A 26,385-nucleotide genomic window follows, 5' to 3' on the forward strand; every position below is an offset into this window, starting at 1 on the left:
GCATTACAGAGCCCGAAGGGCATCACCAGATACTCATAGTGCCCATCTCTGGTGTTAAATGCCGTTTTCCACTCGTCCCCCTCACGGATGCGAATCAGATTATAAGCACCCCGCAGATCTAGTTTAGTAAACACTCTAGCTCCCCGAAGCCTATCGAAAAGCTCAGATATCAACGGCAAAGGGTACTTGTTCTTAACTGTGATAGCATTAAGACCCCTGTAGTCTATGCATGGACGTAGTTCTCCATTCTTCTTCTGCACGAAAAAGAACCCTGCCCCAGCAGGTGACACTGACTTCCTGATGAACCCTCTTGCCAGATTCTCTTGTATGTACTGAGACATTGCCTCCGTTTCCGGGAGAGATAATGGATAGACTCGACCCCGGGGAGGCTCAGCACCAGGCAAGAGATCAATAGGACAGTCATAGGGGCGATGGGGCAGAAGAGTCTCCGCTGCCTTTTTGGAGAACACGTCTGCATAAGACCAATATTGCTTGGGGAGAGAGGAGAGATCTGCGGGTACCTCTGTAGTAGTAACCTGAACGCACTCTCGATGACACCTGTTCCCACAAGATTCACCCCATCCCAGAATTCTGCCTGAGGACCACTCGATGTGAGGAGAGTGGTACCGTAACCAAGGTATCCCCAAGAGAACCTCATCAATTCCCTCAGGAATGACGAGTAGAGATATAATCTCCTGATGAGATGGTGACATGGACAGAATGAAAGGGATAGTTTGATGTGTAATCTGTGTGGGCAGTGTCGACCCATTCACCACTCGTACCGTTACTGGTTGAGATAGCATGACCAGAGGAATTGCGTGACGTTGGGCGAAGGCTGAAGACATAAAATTGCCCTCCGCCCCAGAATCCACGCAGAGTTCCACCGAGTGAGAGGATGAGCCCAATGTTATTGTCCCCTTAAAGGACAATTTGGAGGCAAACGTCGCCGTGTCTAGTGCACCTCCACCAACTACCACTAGACGCTGACGTTTCCTCGACCGCTGGAGACATCTGGAGGCAAGATGTCCAGACTGTTGGCAAAGATGACATATCTGGAGTGCACGAGCGGTCCGGGACTTAGATCCTGCTCGAGACTCTACCACAGGCTCATGGGGCTCAGGAGCCTGGTCTGGAGATTCCAAAGGTTTGGCGAAGGTGGGAGCCAGCCGAAACCTCTGCCTACACTAGGCTCGCTCTAACCTCCGCTCGTGAAAACGGAGATCAATTCGAGTGGATAGAGTTATTAATTCCTCCAGTGTGGCGGGAATCTCCCTAGTGGCCAGGGCGTCCTTAACGTGGTCAGCCAGCCCCCTCCAAAATATTGGAATGAGGGCTTTATCCGACCACTCCAGCTCAGATGCTAAGGTGCGGAAGTGGACGGCAAAATGACTGACCAAGGACGAGCCCTGAGTCAATGCCAACAATTGGAGCGCCGTATCATGGGTGACACGAGGTCCCAAAAAGACCTGTTTCAGAGTGCTCAGAAACAACGGAGCACTCTGCACCACATGATCGCTACGCTCCCATAGCGGCGTAGCCCACTGCAACGCTCTGTCCGACAGAAGAGACACTATAAATCCCACCTTAGCCCGCTCTGTAGGGAAACGAGAGGCCAGAAGCTCGAGATGGATAGAGCACTGACTCACGAAACCCCTACAAGACTTACTGTCACCAGAGAATTTCTCTGGAAGCGGGAGGCGAGTTAGAGTCGGGACAGGAGCGGCAGTGGACAAGGTGGCTGCAGCAACACTAGCAGCCTGTACAGCGACAGCAGTGACATCCACAGCTGAGGTTGAACGCTCAAGAGCCGCCAACCTTCCCTCCAGCTGCTGGATGTACCGCTGTGAACGCTGATCGTCCATCATTTACTAGCCAGACCCTGGCGCTAGTATTATGTTAGGACTGGCGGAACGCACCAAGAAAGATGATACAGATGCGTTCGCAGTCCGGGGTCCACCGTGCAGGTGAAAACCTGCTGCTAGTAAATACAGGCTATATGGCGGTACACTAAAGTATATACACGTGGGTTCAACCTCACCCAGCGTGAAGGGAGCAATCCTGTTGCGTCACAGGATCGCGGTACCGCACCTAAAGCGCGAGCGAGTAGTCAGCGTACTTAACCCCAACTGGGATTGAAGTCCGATTAGACCCTCGCTGGCACTACACCGCAACTGGGTGTGTAAGGTAACTAAATATAAATATATGAATGCACAGGAGTGCAAGAAATGCCGCACTGACGGACGCCACCAACCACACTGGCTTGGGTATGGAAAGCGCAAGGCAAGCGCACGGCGCCATACAGGCGGACACAGCAAGAGGACGCTGCAATGTGTGTTTAGTGCTGTTGGATAAGTCGGGCGCTAGATTAGCAAACATACACCTTCCGCGAACAGACATTCAATAGGGAGGGTTATTTAAAGAGCGACTTTCACTCACAACACACACACATATTTACAAGACAATACTAGCGCATGGCCGTGCGGTCATGCGCAGTTTATATAGTTGCAGCACAGGAAGTGGCTACAGAACTTTTGCCCTTCCAAGACCTGCCAAAAGGACCAATGGGATGTGCTGCAGCACCTGAGCATGTGACCCTCGATCTCCAACAGGAGAACTTGCCCTGGGCATGCTCAGTGCATGCAAACAAGGACTTAGATCCAGAAACGTCCACTCGCCGCTGCCCAGCACTGGCCTTAATGGCAGAAGCAGGAAAGGCAGCAGCAACTCTTCGCACAGAGTCAGACTGAGCGAGACGCTGGGATCGACGTCCCTGCTGAGCAGACTCCACTGCGGCTGGAGGAGAATGGGAGACCGCAGTGGAGACGGATCGAGATTCCCCCTGTGCAGCAGAGGAAACTCGACTCCTAACAAACATAACTTTATTCTTTATGAGTTATTTATAAGTTTATGGCCACTTATAAAATGTGTTCAAAGTGCTGCAAATTGTGTCGGATTGTCAATGCAACCCTCTTCTCCTACACTTGATACACTGATAGCAACACCTCAGAAAAAATGCTAGCACAGGCTTCCAGTATCCATTGTTTCAGATGCTGCACATCTTGTATCTTCACAGCATAGACAATTGCCTTCAGATGACCCCAAAGATAAAAGTCTAAGGGGGTCAGATCAGGAGACCTTGGTGGCCATTCAACAGGCCCACGAAGACCAATCCGCTTTCCAGGAAACTGTTCATGTAGTAATGCTCGGACCTGACACCCATAATTCTTATAATTTAGGGAGAGGTTTAGGACTAAAAAGCTATAAGGGAAATCCAGTATAGACTGATACATTTTCAACTACAGCTTCATCACAATAAAGCCTCAACAGATGGAAGAATACCTCTATTAGGGCTTTTCACACTCTGCGTTTTTGCTGTGGTTTTTCTGCATGTTTTTCAAAGGTAAAAAAACGCTGCACTCTACAGTACCAGTAACGTGATTGAGATTTCTAAAATGTCATGCACATTCTGCTTATTGTTTCCTTGTAGATTTTTCAAATCTGTAGCATGTCAATGCTTTTAGCGTTTTTGCAACTTTTTTCACCCATACAAGTGAATGGGGAAAAAGCTCAAGCAAAAACTCATACAAATGTAGGTAAAACACTTTGTATCATAGTGTTTTTCTTGCCAACTACGGCACGTAACAAAGCAGCGTTCCCCTAACTACGATCCTCACAGCACCCAACAGATTATGTTTTCAGGATTTCCTTAGTATTTCACTGGTGACAGAACCTGCGGCAATTTCTGATGCCTTGATAATAATTCCATCACCTATGTAATACTAAGGAAATCCTGAAAACATGATCTGTTGGGGGGCTGTGAAGACTGGAGTTTAGGAAATACTGTAAGGGTGCATTCAGATATCCAAACAAATAGAAACCCAAGAAGAGGAAAAAATGGCAAGTACATCAGTAAATAGTAATAGTACATGTATTACACTGTTTGACACATGTAAGGTGTTAATACTCCAGGCAGGTTAGGACCATCCTGATAGGTACACCTTTCATGGTGGAATGGCTTTTATACTTGTTTAATCACCTGGGATAATGAACATCTGGAGACAGGGAGCTCCTCCCAGTCTCAGATTAGACAGTCGAGCTATCGATCAAAACACTGACATCTCAGCCCGCCCCTGCACCAGACTGGACACTGAACTGTTAAAGAACTGACAGCTTCAGCGTGCCCCTGTACCACATTGGACAGCAGAGCTGTCAGTAACTGCATCCCAGACACACTGAGGGGTGGAATCGTGACAGTACCCTATGTTATTTACATATACTATTACTAGTTACTTGTAGGATACATGCTCATGTTTGGTTTTTTTCTTTAGTTTTGTCTGTGAAATGGCCACAGTGTCATCGGCTCAGTTTTTTGTTTTGTTCTGAGATTGGACCGCAATGCACGACTGGCCATGTGTCTCACAACCTGAGCATGGCAGCTTTATATATTTCAATGAAGCTGTAACGCTCGGATGGGGAGACCCATGACCACTCCGTGCATTTCGGTCCAGTTTGTACTTACGTCTGAATGCAAACTAATTATTATTTATTTATTTAGTGCATTCCATCCATACAAATATAGATTATAGTGAACAAACTAAAGGTACCTTCACACTAAACGACGCTGCAGCGATCCAGACAACGATCTGGATCGCTGCAGCGTCGCTGTTTGGTCGCTGGAGAGCTGTCACACAGACAGCTCTCCAGCGACCAACGATGCCGGTAACCAGGGTAAACATCAGGTTACTAAGCGCAGGGCCGCGCTTAGTAACCCGATGTTTACCCTGGATACCATCCTAAAAGTAAAAAAAACAAACACTACATACTTACCTTCGGCTGTCTGTCCCCAGCGCTCTGCTTCTCTGTACTGGCTGTGAGCACAGCGGCCGGAAAGCACAGCGGTGACGTCACCGCTCTGCTTTCCGGCCGCTGTGCTCACAGTGAGTGCAGGAAAGCAGAGCGCCGAGGACAGACAGCCGAAGGTAAGTATGAAGCGTTTGTTTTTTTTACTTTTAGGATGGTATCCAGGGTAAACATCGGGTGACTAAGCGCGGCCCTGCGCTTAGTAACCCGATGTTTACCCTGGTTACCAGCGAAGACATCGCTGAATCGTTGTCACACACGCCGATTCAGCGATGTCAGCGGGAGAGCCAGCGACCAAAGAAAGTGCTGGCCCTCTAGCCCCGACCAACGACATCACAGCAGGATTCTGATCGCTGCTGCTTACTTGTCACACTGGACGATATCGCTAGCCAGGACGCTGCAACGTCACAGATCGCTAGCGATATCGTTTAGTGTGAAGGTACCTTAACAATGACAGATTGGTACAGAGGGGCGGGGGCCCTGCCCTTGAAGTCTTACAGTCTGATGGATAATGGGGAATAAGACAGTAGTTGGGGTGGTTGCAGCAGCTTTGGTGGTGGAGAGGAGGCATCGAGGTTATTGCAAGCTGTAGTGAGGTGGCAGCAGGGTCATTTCAGGCAGTTAGCTTGCTTGAAGAGATGCATTTTCATGTTCCGTCTGAAAGTTCCGAAACTAGCGGATAGTCGAACGTGTTGGGGCACAGAATTCCAGAGTATGGGAGATGCTCAGAAGAAATCTTGAAGGCAATTGCGTGAGGCACATACAAGTGTGGAGGAGAAAAGGAGGTCTTGCGAGGACCGGAGATTACATGTTGGAAGGTAGTGGGGACTAGTTTTGAGATATGCGGAGGAGACAGATTATAAATCGCTTTGTAGGTCAATGTCAGTAGTATGAACTGGATATGTTGGGGTATTGGGAGCCAATGAAGTGATTTGCAGAAGGGAGAAGCAGAGCAATAGCGAGGCGAGAGTTGGTTTAGTCAGGCAGCAGAGTTAAGGATGGACTGAAGAGGTGATGAGAGACCACAGGGAGGCCACAGAGGGTGATATTGCAGTAGTCAAGGAGGGAGATGATGAGGGCATGCACTAACATTTTAGTAGATTCAGGGTTGAGGAAAGGACAAACTCTGGAAATATTTTTTTAGTTTGAGGCAGGAGATGGCAAAAGTTAGGATGCATAGTTAAAAGGACAGGGCAGAGTCGTGGGTTACTCCGAGGCAGTGGACTTGTGGTACAGGGGAAAGCGTGATATAATTTATTGTGATAGATCAGGTAGGGAACTTAGGTGAGATGGAGGAAAGATTATGAGTTCAATTTTTTCCACATTGAGCTTTAGGAAGAGTCAAAAGAAGGAGGATATGGCTGGTAGACGCTCAGGGATTTTGGACAGCAGAGAGGTGACATCTGCACCTGAGAGGTAGTTCTGAGTATCCTCAGCATATAGATGGAACTGGAAGCCTTGGGACTTTGAGTTGTCCCAGATTAAAAGTGTAGATTGAGAAGAATAAAGGTCAGAGGACAGAGCCTTGAGGGACACCAACAGAGAGGTAGGATGAGGAGGTAGTGTGGGAGTGGGAGAAGCTAAATGTGCGGTTGGAGAGGTATGAGGAGATCCAGGAGACGGCAAGATTTTTTATGCCAAGGGAATAGAGGATTTGTAGTAGGAGGGAGTTGTTGACTGTGTCGAAGGCAGAGGATAGGTTTAGAAGGAGGAGTATAGAGAATTGACCATTAGCTTTAGCAGTAAGTAAGTCGTTAGTAATTTTGGTTAGTGCAATTTTGTTTGGGACAGAAGCCAGTTTGTAGTTTGGCAAAGTGTTCGTTTGATGAGAGTTTGATTAGGGATGGGAGGAAAGTTCAGCATGGACATGCTTTTCGAGAAGTTTGGAGGCAGACCGAAGCAGCGATATCTGGATGTAGAGGTCAAGTCAAGGGATGGCTTCTTCAGGAAAGGTGTGATCTAATGTGTGTGAACTAATAGAGCAGTCCATAATTTTCAGGAATTTAGGAGAAAAAAATCTGTGTACCTCTATGTAAAATCAGAAACACATGGAGGTACAGTATGGTTCCACAGCAAGTGAACATTAGATTTAGAATCCGCGTGATAAGGATCAAAATGCAATTGTATGCAAATGGCCTGAAAATGTATCTAATGTCCATTTTCTTAATAAGCTCTCATACATTTTATCCACGGTTAGCATATGTAACTTCAGTAATTCCATAACGGTCTCAAAATGAAGAGTAACTTGGTAAGGTGTGTATTGTGGTTCAAAAACCTATACTCATGAATATACATATACCCATTGCCTACAAATTTATTTTCTCCTTTACTGTGTAAGTATTATTAGGTACACCTCTACCTCCTGAGTGTTCAGATACTAATACCCCTAATATATCACTGTCCCATGAATAAGACTGCAGCTACATTAATATGGGTATTCCCATCTCCAAGATCCTATCCCAGTATGTAAAAGGTGTAATCATAATATTAGCAAATACCTCCAGTTAGAAATGTAGTATAGTTTTTCTGATTTGCTATGTCTCTCTCCTTATGTGCATGCATTGCAGGACCTTTGGTATCCATGGTTACAACCACTGATACAGTGACAGCTAGTTGTTAGTGGTCGTAACCATGTATACCTAAGGTCCTGCAATGCCTGCACATAAGGAAAGAGACATAGCGAAAAATTCTAAATTTCTAATTGGAGGTGTTTACTAATAATATTATTATTATTATTATTATTACAACTACTACATATTGGAATAGGATCTTCAAAATGGGAATACCCGTTTAACCTACATGTAAAAACTGTACATGTATCCATACCCCTTGAATTTAATTTCATCTGCACATCCTATGTATACTTGCTTTACATTAAGGTTTGCACCCTCTTCCCTTGATAAGAGTTGAGTGACTTGGCTGAAAGGCTTATTTACAGCTCCGCTACAACTACTAGTTTGTTCCCTTATTTAATAAGTTTATCAGATACGGAGGACTTCCTAAATACCTTAAGTGCAATTGGAATAATAACAGATTCTTGTATCCAGCTACTGATGGTTTTGCTACAAAAAGTTGTGGACTATTGAGTGAAATCGTGAAAATACTCTATCAGGAATCATACTATAATTCTATATTCCCTCTAAGTTGACGGAGCTAAGGAAATCGAAAAGTTACACTATTGGTATGCCTATAACTTGTAATGTTCTCTACGGTTTATGACTGTATGAATGTTCCCTTTTGTTTCTCTGTTAAGTTTAATAAACAAAGATTGAACGATAAGTATACTTGCATCCACACCTCAAGAGTATGCCCCTTTAGCACTCTAGTATACCTGCATCTACACCAGTAGTTAAACCCTATAATATACCTGCACCTCCTAGTCCGAAGGATACCTACTCATCATCTTGGTGCATATCTTCACCTTGATAAGGGAGTGTGATGGAGAAAGACGATCCTGAATCATGGAGAGGTGCACGCGTCAGGAGCGCCAGATGCGTGGTGTGAACCTTCGTGTGCGCTTTGTCACAAATCCTACCCCAGCCCCTGCTGTAGGAAAATTTGTGGCATAGCGAACACCGCCGCTCGTCATGAATTTGATGAGCGGTAGCAGATAGTATCAGATATGCGGTTACATTATTGTCTATACTGCTGATCAATAACTCAGGTATTTAATATTTCATTTCAGGACCCCTGATTTCTATGAAGAAGTTAAAATCAAACTGCCTGCAAAGCTAACAGTAAAGCACCACCTCCTCTTCACATTTTACCATATCAGCTGCCAGCAGAAACTTGGCACGTCAGTAGAAACGGTTCTGGGATATTCTGTAAGTGATGTTTTATGCATGATATTATGCTCTATGTCCCATGTTATGTTTGTTACCTGTTATACATTCATTCCTGTTTCTTCCTTAGTGGTTACCAATCCTGATAAATGATCGGCTTCAGACAGGATATTACTGCCTCCCTGTGGCCACTGAGAAGCTGCCCGCTAACTACTCGATGCATTCTCCAGAGGTAACCAACCATATTTGTCAGAACAGGGGTCCGATTTCAGGTTTCTCACTAGGTGAACTTTTCAGTTATTTCTACAGTTTTCAGAGGTACACAGTGTTTATTAGGTCAGATTCACATGTGCATTTTTTTTTAACTAATGTAAAAAAAAAAAGGTATAGAGGACAGATTTTTGGTCAGAAGAATAGAAGGAACCAAAGCGAAGAAGAAGACCAGCAACCTGATGGCTTGATACAATCAAGACAACCGTGAAGAAGACCCTGGTGGACCTATCTAGGCTTGCACAAGGTCGATCTTCCTACAGTGTTCATCCATCATGTCGCCATGGCTCGAGATCAAGCTGAGGGACATTAACCCCTTTACCCCCAAGGGTGGTTTGCACGTTAATGACCAGGCCAATTTTTACAATTCTGACCACTGTCCCTTTATGAGGTTATAACTCCGAAACGCTTCAACGGATCTTAGCGATTCTGAGATTGTTTTCTTGTAACATATTGTACTTCATGATAGTGCTAAAATTTCTTCGATATAACTTGCGTTTATTTGTGAAAAAAACGGAAATTTGGCGAAAATTTTGAAAATTTCACAATTTTCCAACTTTGAATTTTTATTCTGTTAAACCAGAGAGTTATGTGACACAATATAGTTAATAAATAACATTTCCCACATGTCTACTTTACATCAGCACAATTTTTGAAACAAACTTTTTTTTTTCAAGGAAGTTATAAGGGTTAAAATTTGACCAGCAATTTCTCATTTTTACAACCAAATTTACAAAACCATTTTTTTTAGGGACCACCTCACATTTGAAGTCATTTTGAAGGGTCTATATGGCAGAAAATACCCAAAAGCGACACCATTCTAAAAACTGCACCCCTCAAGGTGCTCAAAACCACATTCAAGAAGTTTATTAACCCTTCAGGTGATTCACAGCAGCAGAAGCAACATGGAAGGAAAAAATTAACATTTTACTTTTTAGTCACAAAAATGATCTTTCAGCAATAATCTTTTTAATTTCCCAAGGGTAAAAAGAGAAAATGGACCTCAAAAGTTGTTGTCCAATTTATCCTGAGTACGCTGATACCCCACATGTGAGGGGGAACCACTTTTTGGGCGCATGGCAGGACTCAGAAGGAAAGGAGCGCCGTTTGACTTTTTCAAGCTAAATTTGGCTGGGATTGAGATCGGACGCCATGTCGCGTTTGGCGACCCCCTGATGTGCCTAAACAGTGGAAACCCCCCACAAGTGACCCTATTTTGGAAACTAGACCCCCTAAGGAACTTATCTAGATGTGTCATGAGCACTTTTATCCCCCAAGTGCTTCACGAAAGTTTATAACGCCCGGGCGTGAAAAAAAAAATTCCTATTTTTTCCACAAACATGATCGTTTAGTCCCCAATTTTTTATTTTCTCAAGGGTAAAAGGAGAAATTGGACCCCAAAAGTTGTTGTCCAATTTGTCCTGAGTACGCTGATACCCCATATGTGGGGGGGACCACTGTTTGGGCGCATGGCAGGGCTCAGAAGGAAAGGAGCGCCGTTTGACTTTTTCAAGCTAAATTTGGCTGGAATTGAGATCGGACGCCATGTCGCGTTTGGCGACCCCCTGATGTGCCTAAGCAGTGGAAACCTCCCACAAATGACCCCATTTTGGAAACTAGACCCCCTAAGGAACTTATCTAGATGTGTCATGAGCACTTTTATCCCCCAAGTTATTCACGAAAGTTTATAACGCCCGGGCGTGAAAAAAAAAATTCCTATTTTTTCCACAAACATGATCGTTTAGTCCCCAATTTTTTATTTTCTCAAGGGTAAAAGGAGAAATTGGACCCCAAAAGTTGTTGTCCAATTTGTCCTGAGTACGCTGATACCCCATATGTGGGGGGGGACCACTGTGTGGGCGCATGGCAGGGCTCAGAAGGAAAGGAGCGCCGTTTGACTTTTTCAAGCTAAATTTGGCTGGAATTGAGATCGGACGCCATGTCGCGTTTGGCGACCCCCTGATGTGCCTAAACAGTGGAAACCCCCCACAAATGACCCCATTTTGGAAACTAGACCCCCTAAGGAACTTATCTAGATGTGTCATGAGCACTTTTATCCCCCAAGTGCTTCACGAAAGTTTATAACGCCCGGGCGTGAAAAAAAAAAATCCTATTTTTTCCACAAACATGATCGTTTAGTCCCCAATTTTTTATTTTCTCAAGGGTAAAAGGAGAAATTGGACCCCAAAAGTTGTTGTCCAATTTGTCCTGAGTACGCTGATACCCCATATGTGGGGGGGGACCACTGTTTGGGCGCATGGCAGGGCTCAGAAGGAAAGGAGCGCCGTTTGACTTTTTCAAGCTAAATTTGGCTGGAATTGAGATCGGACGCCATGTCGCGTTTGGCGACCCCCTGATGTGCCTAAACAGTGGAAACCCCCCACAAATGACCCCATTTTGGAAACTAGACCCCCTAAGGAACTTATCTAGATGTGTCATGAGCACTTTTATCCCCCAAGTGCTTCACGAAAGTTTATAACGCCCGGGCGTGAAAAAAAAAATTCCTATTTTTTCCACAAACATGATCGTTTAGTCCCCAATTTTTTATTTTCTCAAGGGTAAAAGGAGAAATTGGACCCCAAAAGTTGTTGTCCAATTTGTCCTGAGTACGCTGATACCCCATATGTGGGGGGGACCACTGTTTGGGCGCATGGCAGGGCTCAGAAGGAAAGGAGCGCCGTTTGACTTTTTCAAGCTAAATTTGGCTGGAATTGAGATCGGACGCCATGTCGCGTTTGGCGACCCCCTGATGTGCCTAAACAGTGGAAACCCCCCACAAATGACCCCATTTTTGAAACTAGACCCCCTAAGGAACTTATCTAGATGTGTCATGAGCACTTTTATCCCCCAAGTGCTTCACGAAAGTTTATAACGCCCGGGCGTGAAAAAAAAAATTCCTATTTTTTCCACAAACATGATCGTTTAGTCCCCAATTTTTTATTTTCTCAAGGGTAAAAGGAGAAATTGGACCCCAAAAGTTGTTGTCCAATTTGTCCTGAGTACGCTGATACCCCATATGTGGGGGGGGACCACTGTTTGGGCGCATGGCAGGGCTCAGAAGGAAAGGAGCGCCGTTTGACTTTTTCAAGCTAACTTTGGCTGGAATTGAGATCGGACGCCATGTCGCGTTTGGCGACCCCCTGATGTGCCTAAACAGTGGAAACCCCCCACAAGTGACCCCATTTTGGAAACTAGACCCCCTAAGGAACTTATCTAGATGTGTCATGAGCACTTTTATCCCCCAAGTGCTTCACGAAAGTTTATAACGCCCTGGCGTGAAAAAAAAAATTCCTATTTTTTTCCACAAACATGATCGTTTAGTCCCCAATTTTTTATTTTCTCAAGGGTAAAAGGAGAAATTGGACCCCAAAAGTTGTTGTCCAATTTGTCCTGAGTACGCTGATACCCCATATGTGGGGGGGGACCACTGTTTGGGCGCATGGCAGGGCTCAGAAGGAAAGGAGCGCCGTTTGACTTTTTCAAGCTAACTTTGGCTGGAATTGAGATCGGACGCCATGTCGCGTTTGGCGACCCCCTGATGTGCCTAAACAGTGGAAACCCCCCACAAGTGACCCCATTTTGGAAACTAGACCCCCTAAGGAACTTATCTAGATGTGTCATGAGCACTTTTATCCCCCAAGTGCTTCACGAAAGTTTATAACGCCCTGGCGTGAAAAAAAAATTCCTATTTTTTTCCACAAACATGATCGTTTAGTCCCCAATTTTTTATTTTCTCAAGGGTAAAAGGAGAAATTGGACCCCAAAAGTTGTTGTCCAATTTGTCCTGAGTACGCTGATACCCCATATTTGGGGGGAACCACTGTTTGGGCGCATGGCAGGGCTCAGAAGGAAAGGAGCGCCGTTTGACTTTTTCAAGCTAACTTTGGCTGGAATTGAGATCGGACGCCATGTCGCGTTTGGAGAGCCCATGATGTGCCTAAACAGTGGAAACCCCCCACAAGTGACCCCATTTTGGAAACTAGACCCTCTAAGGAACTTATCTAGTTGTGTGGTGAGAATTTTGAACCCCCACGTGCTTCACTAAAGTATATAATGCCCAGGCGTGAAAATAAAAAATCCTATTTTTTCCTACAAAAATGATATTTTAGTCCCCAATTTTTAATTTTCCCAAGGGTACCAGGAGAAATTGGACCCCAAAAGTTGTTGTCCAATTTGTCCTGAGTACGCTGATACCCCATATGTGGGGAGGAACTACTGTTTGGGCACACGTTGGGGCTCGAAAGGGAAGTAGTGACGTTTTGGAATGCAGACTTTGATGGAATGTTCTGCTGGCATCATGTTCCATTTGCAGAGCCCCTGATGTGACTAAACAGTAGAAACCCCCCACAAGTGACCCCATTTTGGAAACTGTACCCCCTAAGGAACTTATCTAGTTGTGTGGTGAGAATTTTGAACCCCCACGTGCTTCACTAAACTTTATAATGCCCAGGTGTGAAAATAAAAAATCCTATTTTTTCCCACAAAAATGATATTTTAGTCCCCAATTTTTAATTTTCCCAAGGGTACCAGGAGAAATTGGACCCCAAAAGTTGTTGTCCAATTTGTCCTGAGTACGCTGATACCCCATATGTGGGGAGGAACTACTGTTTGGGCACACGTTGGGGCTCGAAAGGGAAGTAGTGACGTTTTGGAATGCAGACTTTGATGGAATGTTCTGCTGGCATCATGTTCCATTTGCAGAGCCCCTGATGTGACTAAACAGTAGAAACCCCCCACAAGTGACCCCATTTTGTAAACTGTACCCCCTAAGGAACTTATCTAGTTGTGTGGTGAGAATTTTGAACCCCCACGTGCTTCACTAAACTTTATAATGCCCAGGTGTGAAAATAAAAAATCCTATTTTTTCCCACAAAAATGATATTTTAGTCCCCAATTTTTAATTTTCCCAAGGGTACCAGGAGAAATTGGACCCCAAAAGTTGTTGTCCAATTTGTCCTGAGTACGCTGATACCCCATATGTGGGGAGGAACTACTGTTTGGGCACACGTTGGGGCTCGAAAGGGAAGTAGTGACGTTTTGGAATGCAGACTTTGATGGAATGTTCTGCTGGCATCATGTTCCATTTGCAGAGCCCCTGATGTGACTAAACAGTAGAAACCCCCCACAAGTGACCCCATTTTGGAAACTGTACCCCCTAAGGAACTTATCTAGTTGTGTGGTGAGAAATTTGAACCCCCACGTGCTTCACTAAAGTTTATAATGCCCAGGCGTGAAAATAAAAAATCCTATTTTTTCCCACAAAAATGATATTTTAGTCCCCAATTTTTAATTTTCCCAAAGGTAACAGGAGAAATTGGACATCAAAAGTTGTTGTCCAAATTGTCCTGATTACGCTGGTACGCCATATGTGGGAAAAAACTGTTTAGGCACACGTTGGGGCTCGAAAGGGAAGTTGTGACGTTTTGGAATGCAGAAATTGTCTGCGGTCGTCATGTTCCGTTTGCAGAGCCCCTGATGTGCCTAAACAGTAAAAAAAAACCACAAGTGACATCATTTTGGAACCTAGACCCCCCCCCAAGGAACTTATCTAGATGTGCCCCCTTTTTGGAACTAATGTACGCTTTCTTGTAAAGTAAATTAGTAGTGCATGGAGGTGTGGTACAATCTGAAGCAATCCTTCATACACAGGCCAGGTTTTTCGGGGCAGGTGTCGCATTGATAAATGGTGTCCTTGCGTATTCCCCTTTTGTAACACACTCGGCACCTTTTTTGCGGCTTACCTTTTCTGCCGGTTGGCGGGACCACCCCCGGAAAATGCTGGCCTGGTACGATACGAGCACCTTCAGTTCCGGAAGTACTGGGGCCCTCTCCTTCCGGAGTACCAAATATCAGGGCCTTAACCACTACCTCCTGGAACTGAAGGTACGACGTATCGGTGTGGCGTGCACATCGTAACAGCAGGAAAGCGTTGAGCATTGCCATTTGTACGATGTGGACGGCCAACTTTTTGTACCACACCTTGGCCTTTCTCAAAGCACTGTATGGTTGGAGGAGTTGATCAGAGAGATCAACCCCCCCCATGCTTTTGTTGTAGCCCAGTACACAGTCCGGTTTGCAGACCTGTGTAGAGGTACCCCGTACAGTGCTGAGGGCTCTGCCATCACCATGTATGGTGGTCAAGAGAAGGACATCCCTCTTGTCCTTGTACTTGACCACCAGCAGGTGGTCGCTACATTGGGCCTTGCTCTCACCTTTTCTGAGCATCTGCCGAAGTAGCGTCTTTGGGAGGCCTCTCTGATTTTTGCGCACAGTACCGCAGGCTGCGGTACCTCGCGCAGAGAGGGATTTGTAGAGTGGGATGCTGGTATAAAAGTTATCAGTACAGAGGTGATAACCTTTATCCAGCAGTGGGTGCACCAAATCCCACACGATCTTCCCACTCACTCCCAGGACAGGAGGACACTCAGGGGGTTCAATCCTGCTGTCCTTCCCTTCATACACTCTAAACCTGTGGATGTACCCTGAGGCACTCTCACACAGCTTGTAGAGTTTGATTCCGTACCTGGCCCTTTTGTTGGGCAGGTATTGACGGAATCCGAGCCGCCCCTTAAAATGGACCAAGGACTCATCCACGCAGATGTCCCTTTTGGGCACGTACACTTCAGAAAACTTTTTGTTGAAGTGTTCGATGACCGGCCGAACTTTGAACAGACGGTCAAAGTTGGGGTCATCTCGTGCGGGACACTGTGCATTATCGGAATAATGCAGGAATTTATGGATGGCCTCAAAACGTCTCCGAACCATGGCCATTCGGAATACTGGAGTGTTATATAAAACATCTACACTCCAATATTGCCGCATTTCTGGCTTCTTCACGATCCCCATGTGGAGGACCAGGCCCCAAAACTGCATCATTTCAACTGCGTCTACAGGAGACCAGTTGGAAAATGATGTACCGGGGTTTTGCTCCAAAAATTGACGAGCATACAAATTAGTTTGCTCCACCATGAGGTTAATAAAATCCTCAGAGAAAAAGACTTTGAAAAAGTCTGTTTCTGTGAGGCCCGTGGTGTCAAACTTGATTCCTGATTCTGCCACAAAATCAGGAATCAGTGGCTCGTAATTTTCGGGGGGCGAGGTCCATGTGGGTTCCGCAGTGGGGAGCGCTGGTTCAGGAGTGGTGGGGGCTGCCTCATCTTCTGTCCTGGGGCGTCTGCGTGGTGGTTCCGCAGGACCCGAGGAGGAAGAGGAGGAGGAGGAGGAAGAGGAGGAGGAGGAGGAAGAGGATGAAGAATCAGAAAAGTGAAGAAAAGTGGGATCCTCTCCCTCGCTATCAGTGTCGGAGGCAAGGAAAGCATATGCCTCCTCCAATGAATAGCGCTGTTGGGACGAACGGGACGAGCGGGACATTTTTGTGTGAATATGGTGATTGGGTGCACTTTATTGATAACTGTATGTGTATGTGTGGGGGGATAGTGATTTGTGCAAACTTATCTGAAAAGAAAATGCTAAAAGGAGAAGAAAAACCTGTAAAAAAAAAAAAAAAGGCAGGCACAAACTCTGATAAGAGAACTGCGTCACTTATCAAAGTTTGGCGGCTGCGGGATGTGTGTACGGAGGTTGCGCAAAAAGGCTGAAGGGAAAAAAGCGAGCGCGAGAGTTGATCGGTGAACTGCGTCACCAATCAACGCTCGGCGGCTGTTAAATGGGCGCACGGAAGGAGGTGCAAAGGGGGGTAAAAAGAGGGGGAAGGGAGATGGGGGTGGAAGTGGGGATTGGGCAGGGATCAGTGATCAAAACGTACGGTTGTAGTCAGGTGGCGCAAAAGGGGGGTGAAAAAAAAAAAAGGAAAACGGCAGGCACAAACTCTGATAAGTGAACTGCGTCACTTATCAAACTTTGGCGGCTGCGGAATGTGTGTACGGAGTTGGCGCAACGGGGGTGAGGGAAAAAAAGCGAGCGCGAGCGTTGATCGGTGAACTGCGTCACCAATCAACGTTCGGCGGCTGTTAAATGGGCGCACGGAAGGAGGTGCAAAGGGGGGTAAAAAGAGGGGGAAGGGAGATGGGGGTGGAAGTGGGGATTGGGCAGGGTTCAGTGATCAAAACGTACGGTTGTAGTCAGGTGGCGCAAAAGGGGGGTGAAAAAAAAAAAAGGAAAACGGCAGGCACAAACTCTGATAAGTGAACTGCGTCACTTATCAAACTTTGGCGGCTGCGGAATGTGTGTACGGAGTTGGCGCAACGGGGGTGAGGGAAAAAAAGCGAGCGCGAGCGTTGATCGGTGAACTGCGTCACCAATCAACGTTCGGCGGCTGTTAAATGGGCGCACGGAAGGAGGTGCAAAGGGGGGTAAAAAGAGGGGGAAGGGAGATGGGGGTGGAAGTGGGGATTGGGCAGGGATCAGTGATCAAAACGTACGGTTGTAGTCAGGTGGCGCAAAAGGGGGGTGAAAAAAAAAAAAAGGGAAAACGGCAGGCACAAACTCTGATAAGTGAACTGCGTCACTTATCAAACTTCGGCGGCTGCGGAATGTGTGTACGGAGTTGGCGCAACGGGGGTGAGGGAAAAAAGCGAGCGCGAGCGTTGATCGGTGAACTACGTCACCAATCAACGTTCGGCGGCTGTTAAATGGGCGCACGGAAGGAGGTGCAAAGGGGGGTAAAAAGAGGGGGAAGGGAGATGGGGGTGGAAGTGGGGATTGGGCAGGGATCAGTGATCAAAACGTACGGTTGTAGTCAGGTGGCGCAAAAGGGGGGTGAAAAAAAAAAAAGGAAAACGGCAGGCACAAACTCTGATAAGTGAACTGCGTCACTTATCAAACTTTGGCGGCTGCGGAATGTGTGTACTGAGTTGGCGCAACGGGGGCGAGGGAAAAAAAGCGAGCGCGAGCGTTGATCGGTGAACTGCGTCACCAATCAACGCTCGGCGGCTACTAAATGTGCGCACGGAGGCGGCACAAATGGGGGTGGAGGGGGTAAAAAGAGGGGGAAGGGGGGATTGGGGTGGATGAACGGGGATTGGGGTGGATGAACGGGGATTGGGCAGGGATCAGGGATAAAACTTACGTTTAGTTGTCTTCTTTCTTTAGCAGGGATTGTGGTGCTACAGGCTGCTGTGGCACCACAATACCCAGCACGGCAGGGAGATCCAGGCACAAAATCCAGCAGGGAGATCCAGCAGTATGACCGCTCTGTAGGAATCCTCAGCTAGAATGAGGACCCTGCAGAGCGGTCATACACAGGTCAGGCAGGTGACACAGACAGGTCACAGAGCGGTCATGCTGCTGCTGTGACCTGTCATTGGTGGGATCGACCATAACATCGATCCCACCAATCAGAGCTTTCCTGGTGACCTGGCTGTGACCTGCCTAGGATCGGATCTGTTCGCGCCATCCTAGGCAGGTCACAGCCAGGTCACCTGCAGGGCACAGAGCGGTCACAGAGTGATCGCCGCTGCGCCCTGTGATTGGCGCGATCGACGATGACATCGATCGCGCCAATCGGCTCCTGCAGGCCCTGCTGGGCCTGCACTGTGTCCTATCCTAGGATCGGTGCTATTAGAGCACCGATCCACGCAGGTTCCGGCAGGGCACAGCGCGGTAATACCGCGCGGTGCCCTGCGATTGGCGCGATCGATGCGATCGGCGATCGCGCCAATCCGGGCTGTTCTTGCCGGTGCCTGGCGTTGCCAGGCACCGGACCTAGGATCGAGTACATCGGTACTCGATCCTAGCCTGTGACCTCATTGTTTCAGCCGCTCCGATTGGCTGAAACAATGAGAATGGCTGTGATTGGCTGTTCAGAATTGAACAGCCAATCACAGCGATCGAGAGGGCGGGTGGGCGGCGACAATGCCCTGGATGCCGAGGCCATCTCCCCCCAGGTGAGATGGCGTCGGAATTTTAATGCGATCACCGCGACTTAAGTCGCGGTATCGCATTAAAGGGCAGGACGTACTATCCCGTCAAGGGTCAGATAGGCCCAGGGCACCTCGACGGGATAGTACGTCCAAGGTCACAGAGGGGTTAATAATAAATCTCTTCTTTTATTATCTACCACATTTTTTATGCCAAATCCAGGAGTGGGTACAAAGAAAAAAGGTGTCAATCATTCCTGTATCCTTTTCCTTCCTTTGGTTTAAGAAAACAGTATCAAAATCGCATGTGTGAATCCAGCCATATGGAAACTGTTGTCACAGTTGGTTTGTCGGACTGTGCAGTTCAGAACAGGATTGTCCTGTAGCGCAATGGCTGGTTGTGGTGGATATATAAGCTGTTATGGTCTATACAGACCAGTAAGTGAAAAGTATCTTCCAGGATTTTTTTAATGGCTGAATAGCATTAGATAGGATAAAATAGCAAAATGACGTATAGTATAGTTGCCTCATAAATTCTGCTCTGATCCTGCGCCACTGTTCTGGTTGTTCTGCTGGACTTTGTTAGCTGCTGCAGTGATGACATTATGACTACTAACGTAACCACTGCAGCCTATCACCGGCTGGGAATCAGTAGTTATGGAGGACTGTGCAACCATCACTTCTGGTGCCAGTGATTTGCTGCTGTGGTCTTGTGCAGATAGTCAGAAGGTTAAAAAAATCTAGTTGGCAGAGCTAGATCAGTGTAAGATATGCCAGTACACTAGAAATTATTTATTAATACATGACCAACTATCTGCCCTTTTTTTTAACCCTATTACATCCACATTAGAATAATATCTGTTCTTATATTTCCAGAAGGCTTTATCTCTTTTCCAACATGTGCCGTAATAACACGCACATGTTGGTTTCCCCATTTGGTGCGGGTTCCGCCACTGAGCACGCACCTTTCCGGGCACATGACCACTGAGCATGCACCTTTCCGGGCACATGACAGCTGATCTATACAGCTGACATGTGTCCACATCTGCTGCTGATGAAATCGTGAGCCACCCACGGCTGTTAACTAGTGAAATGCCTCTGTTAATCTCTGACAGTGGCATGCTGGAAGTGCGTCATTGACTCCACCCATCGGTGACCCCGTCACATGATCGTGGGTCACCGATTGGTTGCATGACAACTAGAGGTCTGCAGCAGACCTCTATGGCTGTCATTGCCAGATTGCTATGAGTGCCGCCCTGAAGTCGGTGCTCATAGCAAGTGAGTATTTCTACTACACATGGGCAATCTGATCATTGCCTGTATGTAGCAGAGGTGACCAAAGTACTGCAGCTTCTAGTCTCCCATAGAAACTATTGAAGCATGCAAAAAGTTTAAAAAAAAGTGTTTAAAAATATTTTAAAAATAAAAAAATATAAAAGTTCAAATCACCCCCCTTTCGCCCCATTCAAAATAAAACAATAAAAAAATAAAATATACACATATTTGGTATTGCCACATTCAGAATCGTCCAGTCCATCAATATAAAAAAAATTAACCTGATTGCTAAACGGTGTAACGAAAAAAAAAGTCAAGCCACCAGAATTTCGTTTTTTTGTTCGGCGCTACACTGCAATAAAATGCAATAATGGGCGATAAAAACATAGAATCTACACCAAAGTTATATCAATAAAAATGACAGCGTGGCGCACAAACAATAAGCCCTCACCAAGCCTCAGATCACTAAAATAGTAGACCATATCGGCCTGATAAAATGGCGCCATTTTTTATTTTTAACAAATTTTGGAATTTTTCTTCATCGCTTAAAAAAGAAGCTATACTTATTATGACCTGGAGAATCATGGTGGCAGGTCAGTTTTAGCATTTAGTGAACATGGTAAAAAAACTAACCAAAAAACAACTGTGGAATTGCACTTTCTTTTTGCAATTTCACCACAATTGGAATTTTTTCCCATGTTTTCAGTACATGATATGTTAAAACCAATGGTGTCGTTCAAAAGTACATCTTGTCCCATAAAAAAACAAGCCCTCACATGGCCATTTTGACCGAAAAATAAAAAAGTTATGGCTGTGGGAAGAAGGAGAGCGAAAAACTGAAAATGCAAAAACAGAAAATGGCCCGGGGATTAAGGGGTTATTAGAAAGTATTGTCCTGTACTACTGGACTGAGAGTTCACTTTTGTAAAGCATCATATCATATATCTGTAGAGAGAGGGTGCAGGGCTAGAAACTTAGAAACATTATTGGCAGGCTCATATATCTGCACCCTTGCGGTACATACTATATGACTGCACTTTCTTTTATATACACGTGGTCAAAATTGTTGGTACCTCTCGTTTAATGACAGAAAAACCCACAATAGTCACAGAAATAACTTGAATCTGACAAAAGTAATAATAAATAAAAGATCTATGCAAATGAACAAATGAAAGTCAGACATTGCTTTTCAACCATGCTTCCACAGAATTTAAAAAGAAATGAAACTCATGAAATAGGCCCGGACAGAAATGATGGTAGCCCTGAAAAGAATGTGACAAAAGGGACATGTTGCATCAAGGTGTGTCCACTGGACTGCGCCCGTCGCTGATTGGTCATGGGCGTTTTGCCACGACCAATCAGCGACTTGGATTCCATGACAGACAGAGGCCGCGACCAATGAATATCTGGGACAGACAGACGGAAGTGACCCTTAGACAATTATATAGTAGAAGGGTACCATCATTTCTGTCCAGGCCTATTTCATGAGTTTTATTTTTTTTTAAATTCTGTGGAAGCATGGTTGAAAAGCAATGTCTGACTTTCATTTGTTCATTTTCATAGATCAGATTCAAGTTATTTCTGGGACCATTGTGGGTTTTTCTGTCATTAAAAGAGGGGTAGAAACAATTTTGACCACTTGTGTATGTAGTACTATATTTCTTCAACCACATAACTTGTTACCAATGCAGTCATGTTTGTGTCCCCAAAGATCTCCAAAATGTATCTTATATAGTAGATAATATTTCCATGTGCAATGGCGGTCACCAGAAGACTAGTAAGTTTTTTTGGGGTGCAAACAGTACCAAGCGGGTTGCAGCAGTAGCAAGTTAGTAAAGTAATTATCTCCTATCTATACATGACACTAGTTTTGATGGTAAAACACCTTTCTTTAGTCAATATATTGCAAGAAATCTCCATGTCAGGTTCATTCTGATTCATCCAGCACTGCGCTATACGACACCCCCATTCTGTCTTCACAGCCACCTCCAATCTGTATACAATGGGAAGATAGGCAAAGGAGAAGGGAACCTAGGAGCCACTATTCAGTGAAGTCTTATACCTGCAAACCAACAGCTGCGAATCTTCCACCATGGTCCATTCTTTATGGCTGTGTAATTCCTTGTTGTGTTCAGGTGAGCACAGCATGTGGCTAAAGGATTTCAATGACCTGGTCATTCAAAACCTGAACACAGATCTTCAGGCTAAAAATGTTTTGCCTTAATTATGGCAAAGTTTTTACCCCATAAAGCCTTGTTTTTTTAGGTGTAGCAATGTCCATTAGAAGAGAACCTGTACAGGAATATTTTGTAAGTGACTGTAAGAGACCATGATATTTAATGTGCTGCTAAATTGTCTGAAAATCATTTTAATAAAGTGAAACTGGTGTTCCCATCTCTAAGATCCCAATACGTAGTGTAATAATAATAATATTGGCAAATAGCTCTAATTAGAAATGTTGTATAGTTCTTCTGTTTCGCTATGTCGCTTTCCCCATGTGCAGGGCATGGCAGTAGCTTAGGTATCCATGGATACGACCACTCATATAGTCACAGTTAGTGGTTGTAACCATGGATATCTAAGGTACTACAATGCCCTGCACGAGGGGTAAGCGACATAGCTTATCAGAAGAACTATACTACATTTCTAATTGGAGGTATTTGCTAACACTATAATTATTATTACATCTACCACATATTGGGCTAGGATCTTGAAGATGGGATTATGCCTTTGAGGCCCTTTTACGCTGCACAATTCTCAAGTGTTCCTAGGAAATCCTGTTTCCTGATAGTTGCGCAGTCTATACAGACTTCCGATCCCCTGACGAATGAGCAAAACACTTGTTCTTTGGGTGAAATGATCTTTTGTTCTTCACCAAAGATCATTCTTTTCAGCAGCATATCTTCCTGTGTAAACAGCACCTGTGCTGCCAAGACAAATGGCAGCCTATGCACACTGAATGATATACTTCAGATCGTCGTGCATCTAAAACCTAGTCAGCAGGTGATAATTAATGATTGATTACTCTAATTCATGTGTGTTTATATTGTTTGCACCATTTACAGAAATTACCAGCTCAACCGATTCCTATTAAATGGGTAGATGGGCACAAGGGGGTGTTGAACGTGGAAGTGCAGGCCGTATCTTCAGTGCATGCCCAGGTATTATGTCTCTGTAATATGAACTCAAATGGATGTATAAAAAGACAATTACAGATTTGTGATTGCTGATTTCATGATTATTAATCTGTACAGATAAGGGACCATGTGTTCTTGCTTTCATCTTATTCATACATGCTGTTATATGTGCCACATCCATATGATCCAGATTTTGCTTCTGCTGTACCCTCTGTTGTTGTGCACAAGTATGGACCTCTCTGCCTCAGAACTCTGGCCTTGTTTGTAAAAAAAAAAAATAGAAGTTTCATGTTTGTCGTAGACATCATAACTGTATAAACGCAAAGTATTGTTCAAGTATATGCACCAGTCAAAACAGGAGAGCCACATGACAGGCTCAAGAGCCAATTATCTAGTAATTTTGTCCTTTTTCCCATCATATTAATTATGTGTACAGGTATGCCACTTCATGATAACACGGTAGTACCCATGGCTTTTGAAGGACCTTCTAAGTATTGTATTTCTGTTGTCAGGACAGCCACTTGGAGAAATTCCTCACTCTCTGCCATGCACTGGAAGGTCCCGTGACTTTCCCAATTCGAGTCTTGGATCAAAAGATCACAGAAAACTCCTTGGAGCATGAACTTAAACTAAGCATAATTCAGCTGAGCTCCTCCAGACTAGATCCATTGGTGCTTTTCCTCCATCTTGTTTTGGACAAACTATTTCATCTTACTGTACAGCCAATGGTGATTGGAGGGCAAACTGGTAAGATCAAACATACTACTTTATTGTTAGGAAATACCCTCATGGAACTCGGTGGCTGTGAGTGCTGGCAATTAAATTGTTTATCCCAACTGGACAACCCCTTGTGAGACTAAAGCCCCCGTCACACAAAGCGAGATCGCTAGCGAGATCGCTGCTGAGTCACAAGTTTTGTGACGCAACAGCGACCTCAGTAGCGATCTCGCTATGTGTGACACGTAGCAGCGACCAGGCCCCTGCTGTGAGATCGCTGGTCGTGTCGGAATGGCCTGGACCTTTTTTTTTGATCGTTGAGGTCCCGCTGGGTAGCACACATCGCTGTGTTTGACACCTTACCAACGATCTCGTTGACAGGACGTCCCATTGAATCGTCATGAAATAGCATCGTTGTACAGGTCGCTACAGGTCGCCGCATCGCTGCTGCGTCGTTGGGGAGATCTCACTGTTTGACATCTCACCAGCGACCACATAGCGACGCAGCAACGATCCCTGACAGGTCGTATCGTTGTCGGGATCGCTTTAGCGTCGCTAAGTGTGACGGGGCCTTTAACCTAGCCCTCCACCGGTCATGATTCTCTGTCCTCCAGAAATTGGGTTTTCCTTGTCCACATAGTTCAGATGTGTCCAAGCGTATGTTTAGATCGTAAGCAAATGTGCCATCTAGTATGTTTGTAATAATGGTATAATACCTTTTTTGTCTGCTTCAATTATTGATCAGTTTAAAAAAGTTTTGAGTGGAAACAAAAAGTACGTTAGCAGCTTCAGAATTACCCTTTTATGGCTCACTTTTTTATTATTAACATGTGAATATAGAGTATTACATTTACATATAATATTTTTCTGTCAATCAACTTGTAGTTAGAGACCCCTTAGCTATTGTGAACAGATTGTAGGGATTCTGAAATCCTGCAAAACACATACACTATTGATGTCAAGTTCTTCAACACCAAAGTTACCCAACCATGCCTTTATGGAACTTGTTTTATGCACCAGTGCGTAGTCATGATGGAATAGAGAAGGGCCCTCCCCAAACTGTTCCCACAAAGTTGAATAATTGTTCAAAATGTCTTAGCATGCTGAAGCATTAAGATTTCCTTTCACTGGTTTTAAGGGGCCAACCTTTGAAGAAAAAATCAATAATATTATCCCTCCTCCACCAAACTTTACAGTTGGCAAAGAGCAGTCAGGGAGGTAACATTCTCCTGACATATCCAACAAACTGCCATGATTTGTTGCACCACTACATCCGACACTTTGTTCTTACTGATACGAAGCTTGCGTTCAGCTGCTTGGCCATGGTAGTCCATACCATGAACCTCCCGGCATAGGTTTTTGAGCTGATGTTAATGACACAGGACTAGAAATGGGCAAACCCAAACAGTAAAGTGGTTCTTGGACTCCGTGGTTCTCAGCCTGGACGGTCACATTCTGGCACCCAAATTTTTTTTTAACTTTTCGGCCCGACCCGAACATCCAGGGGTCAGCCCATCTCTAAACAGGACATTATGAACTCGGCAGTTATTGAATAACAAGAGCAGTGGTGACTTACACACTGTTCACCTTAGCACTCTGTGACACCACACTGTAACACAAATGTTAGTAAAGGCAGACTGTATGGCTAGGAGTTGTAGAGCTGAATGGAAAAACAGAATTCATTTATTAAAGGGAGCTTGTCATGTTGAAAATGGTATCTGATTTGCAAACAGGATGGTATAAAGCAGGAGGATCTGCTCAGATTGATAAAACATTTTGTGTGAATGCATGTGATTCAATTTGCGGAGCCACTCGCACAATGCTGCAATCCGATAAAACATTGGATAGCATTTTTCCGAAGTGGCGCTGGTTGGAGAATAGAGCTGGAGTGACAGACGTCAGATCTACCTTACGGTACTAAGCCAACCTCATTTGCATATAAATTCAAATACTGATTTCTCAGTAATGTAGGAGTGTTCAGTTTGGGGGGGGGGGGGGGGGTAATGCTGCCGACGATTCCCTTTTAATCATAGCCCACGTTGCTAAAGTATTAGTGGAGTTTATGAATATCATTTTATCTGGACATACTGTTTTTTACTTTTTAAATATAATAACTTGCATTGTAGTTATAACTGTTAATTAAAACATTTTAGATGTGGTCATTGAAATTATTAAAAATATTTTTTTTCCCAAAAATTCCTCTATAGCTGCTGTATGGACATCAAAATGTGTTTTGCATTTCATTCTTCTGCCAGACGATGGCAGTACTGTTCTGTGTATAAAATAGCTGTATTCTATTTTTGCAGCCACCTTTTCCCAATTTACCTTTGAATCGGCGGTTTCCATAGTGAGTAGCCTTCATAATAGTAAAGACCTCAGCAAGGATCAGCATGGAAGAAATTGCTTACTGGCATCGTATGTGCATTACATATTCCGCCTTCCAGACGTTCAGAAGGACATGTATATAGCAGGTAATGTGTCCCCATCACAGTCAGTTTTCTTATTGTTCTGCTGAATATTAGCTAG

General features: G+C 45.0%; 1 protein-coding gene across 3 annotated transcripts in view; it reads left to right on the plus strand.

Moving 5' to 3' along the window:
• Positions 1 to 26,385, plus strand: part of DOCK8 (dedicator of cytokinesis 8) — a 255,214-nt gene that overhangs the window by 130,796 nt on the left and 98,033 nt on the right. For 2 of the 3 annotated variants that reach the window (XM_069763842.1, XM_069763832.1), the window contains exons 17-21: positions 8,546 to 8,684; positions 8,773 to 8,874; positions 23,071 to 23,166; positions 23,655 to 23,889; positions 26,166 to 26,330. In XM_069763842.1, the coding sequence (XP_069619943.1) occupies positions 8,546 to 8,684; positions 8,773 to 8,874; positions 23,071 to 23,166; positions 23,655 to 23,889; positions 26,166 to 26,330 (737 nt within the window). Of the gene's footprint in view, positions 1 to 8,545; positions 8,685 to 8,772; positions 8,875 to 21,987; positions 22,141 to 23,070; positions 23,167 to 23,654; positions 23,890 to 26,165; positions 26,331 to 26,385 lie in introns of all 3 variants that reach the window. The other variant, XM_069763822.1, reaches the window with a different exon arrangement.

Source organism: Ranitomeya imitator, chromosome 1 (genome assembly GCF_032444005.1).
Source record: "Ranitomeya imitator isolate aRanImi1 chromosome 1, aRanImi1.pri, whole genome shotgun sequence".
In the NCBI taxonomy this organism is placed as follows: Eukaryota; Metazoa; Chordata; class Amphibia; order Anura; family Dendrobatidae; genus Ranitomeya; species Ranitomeya imitator.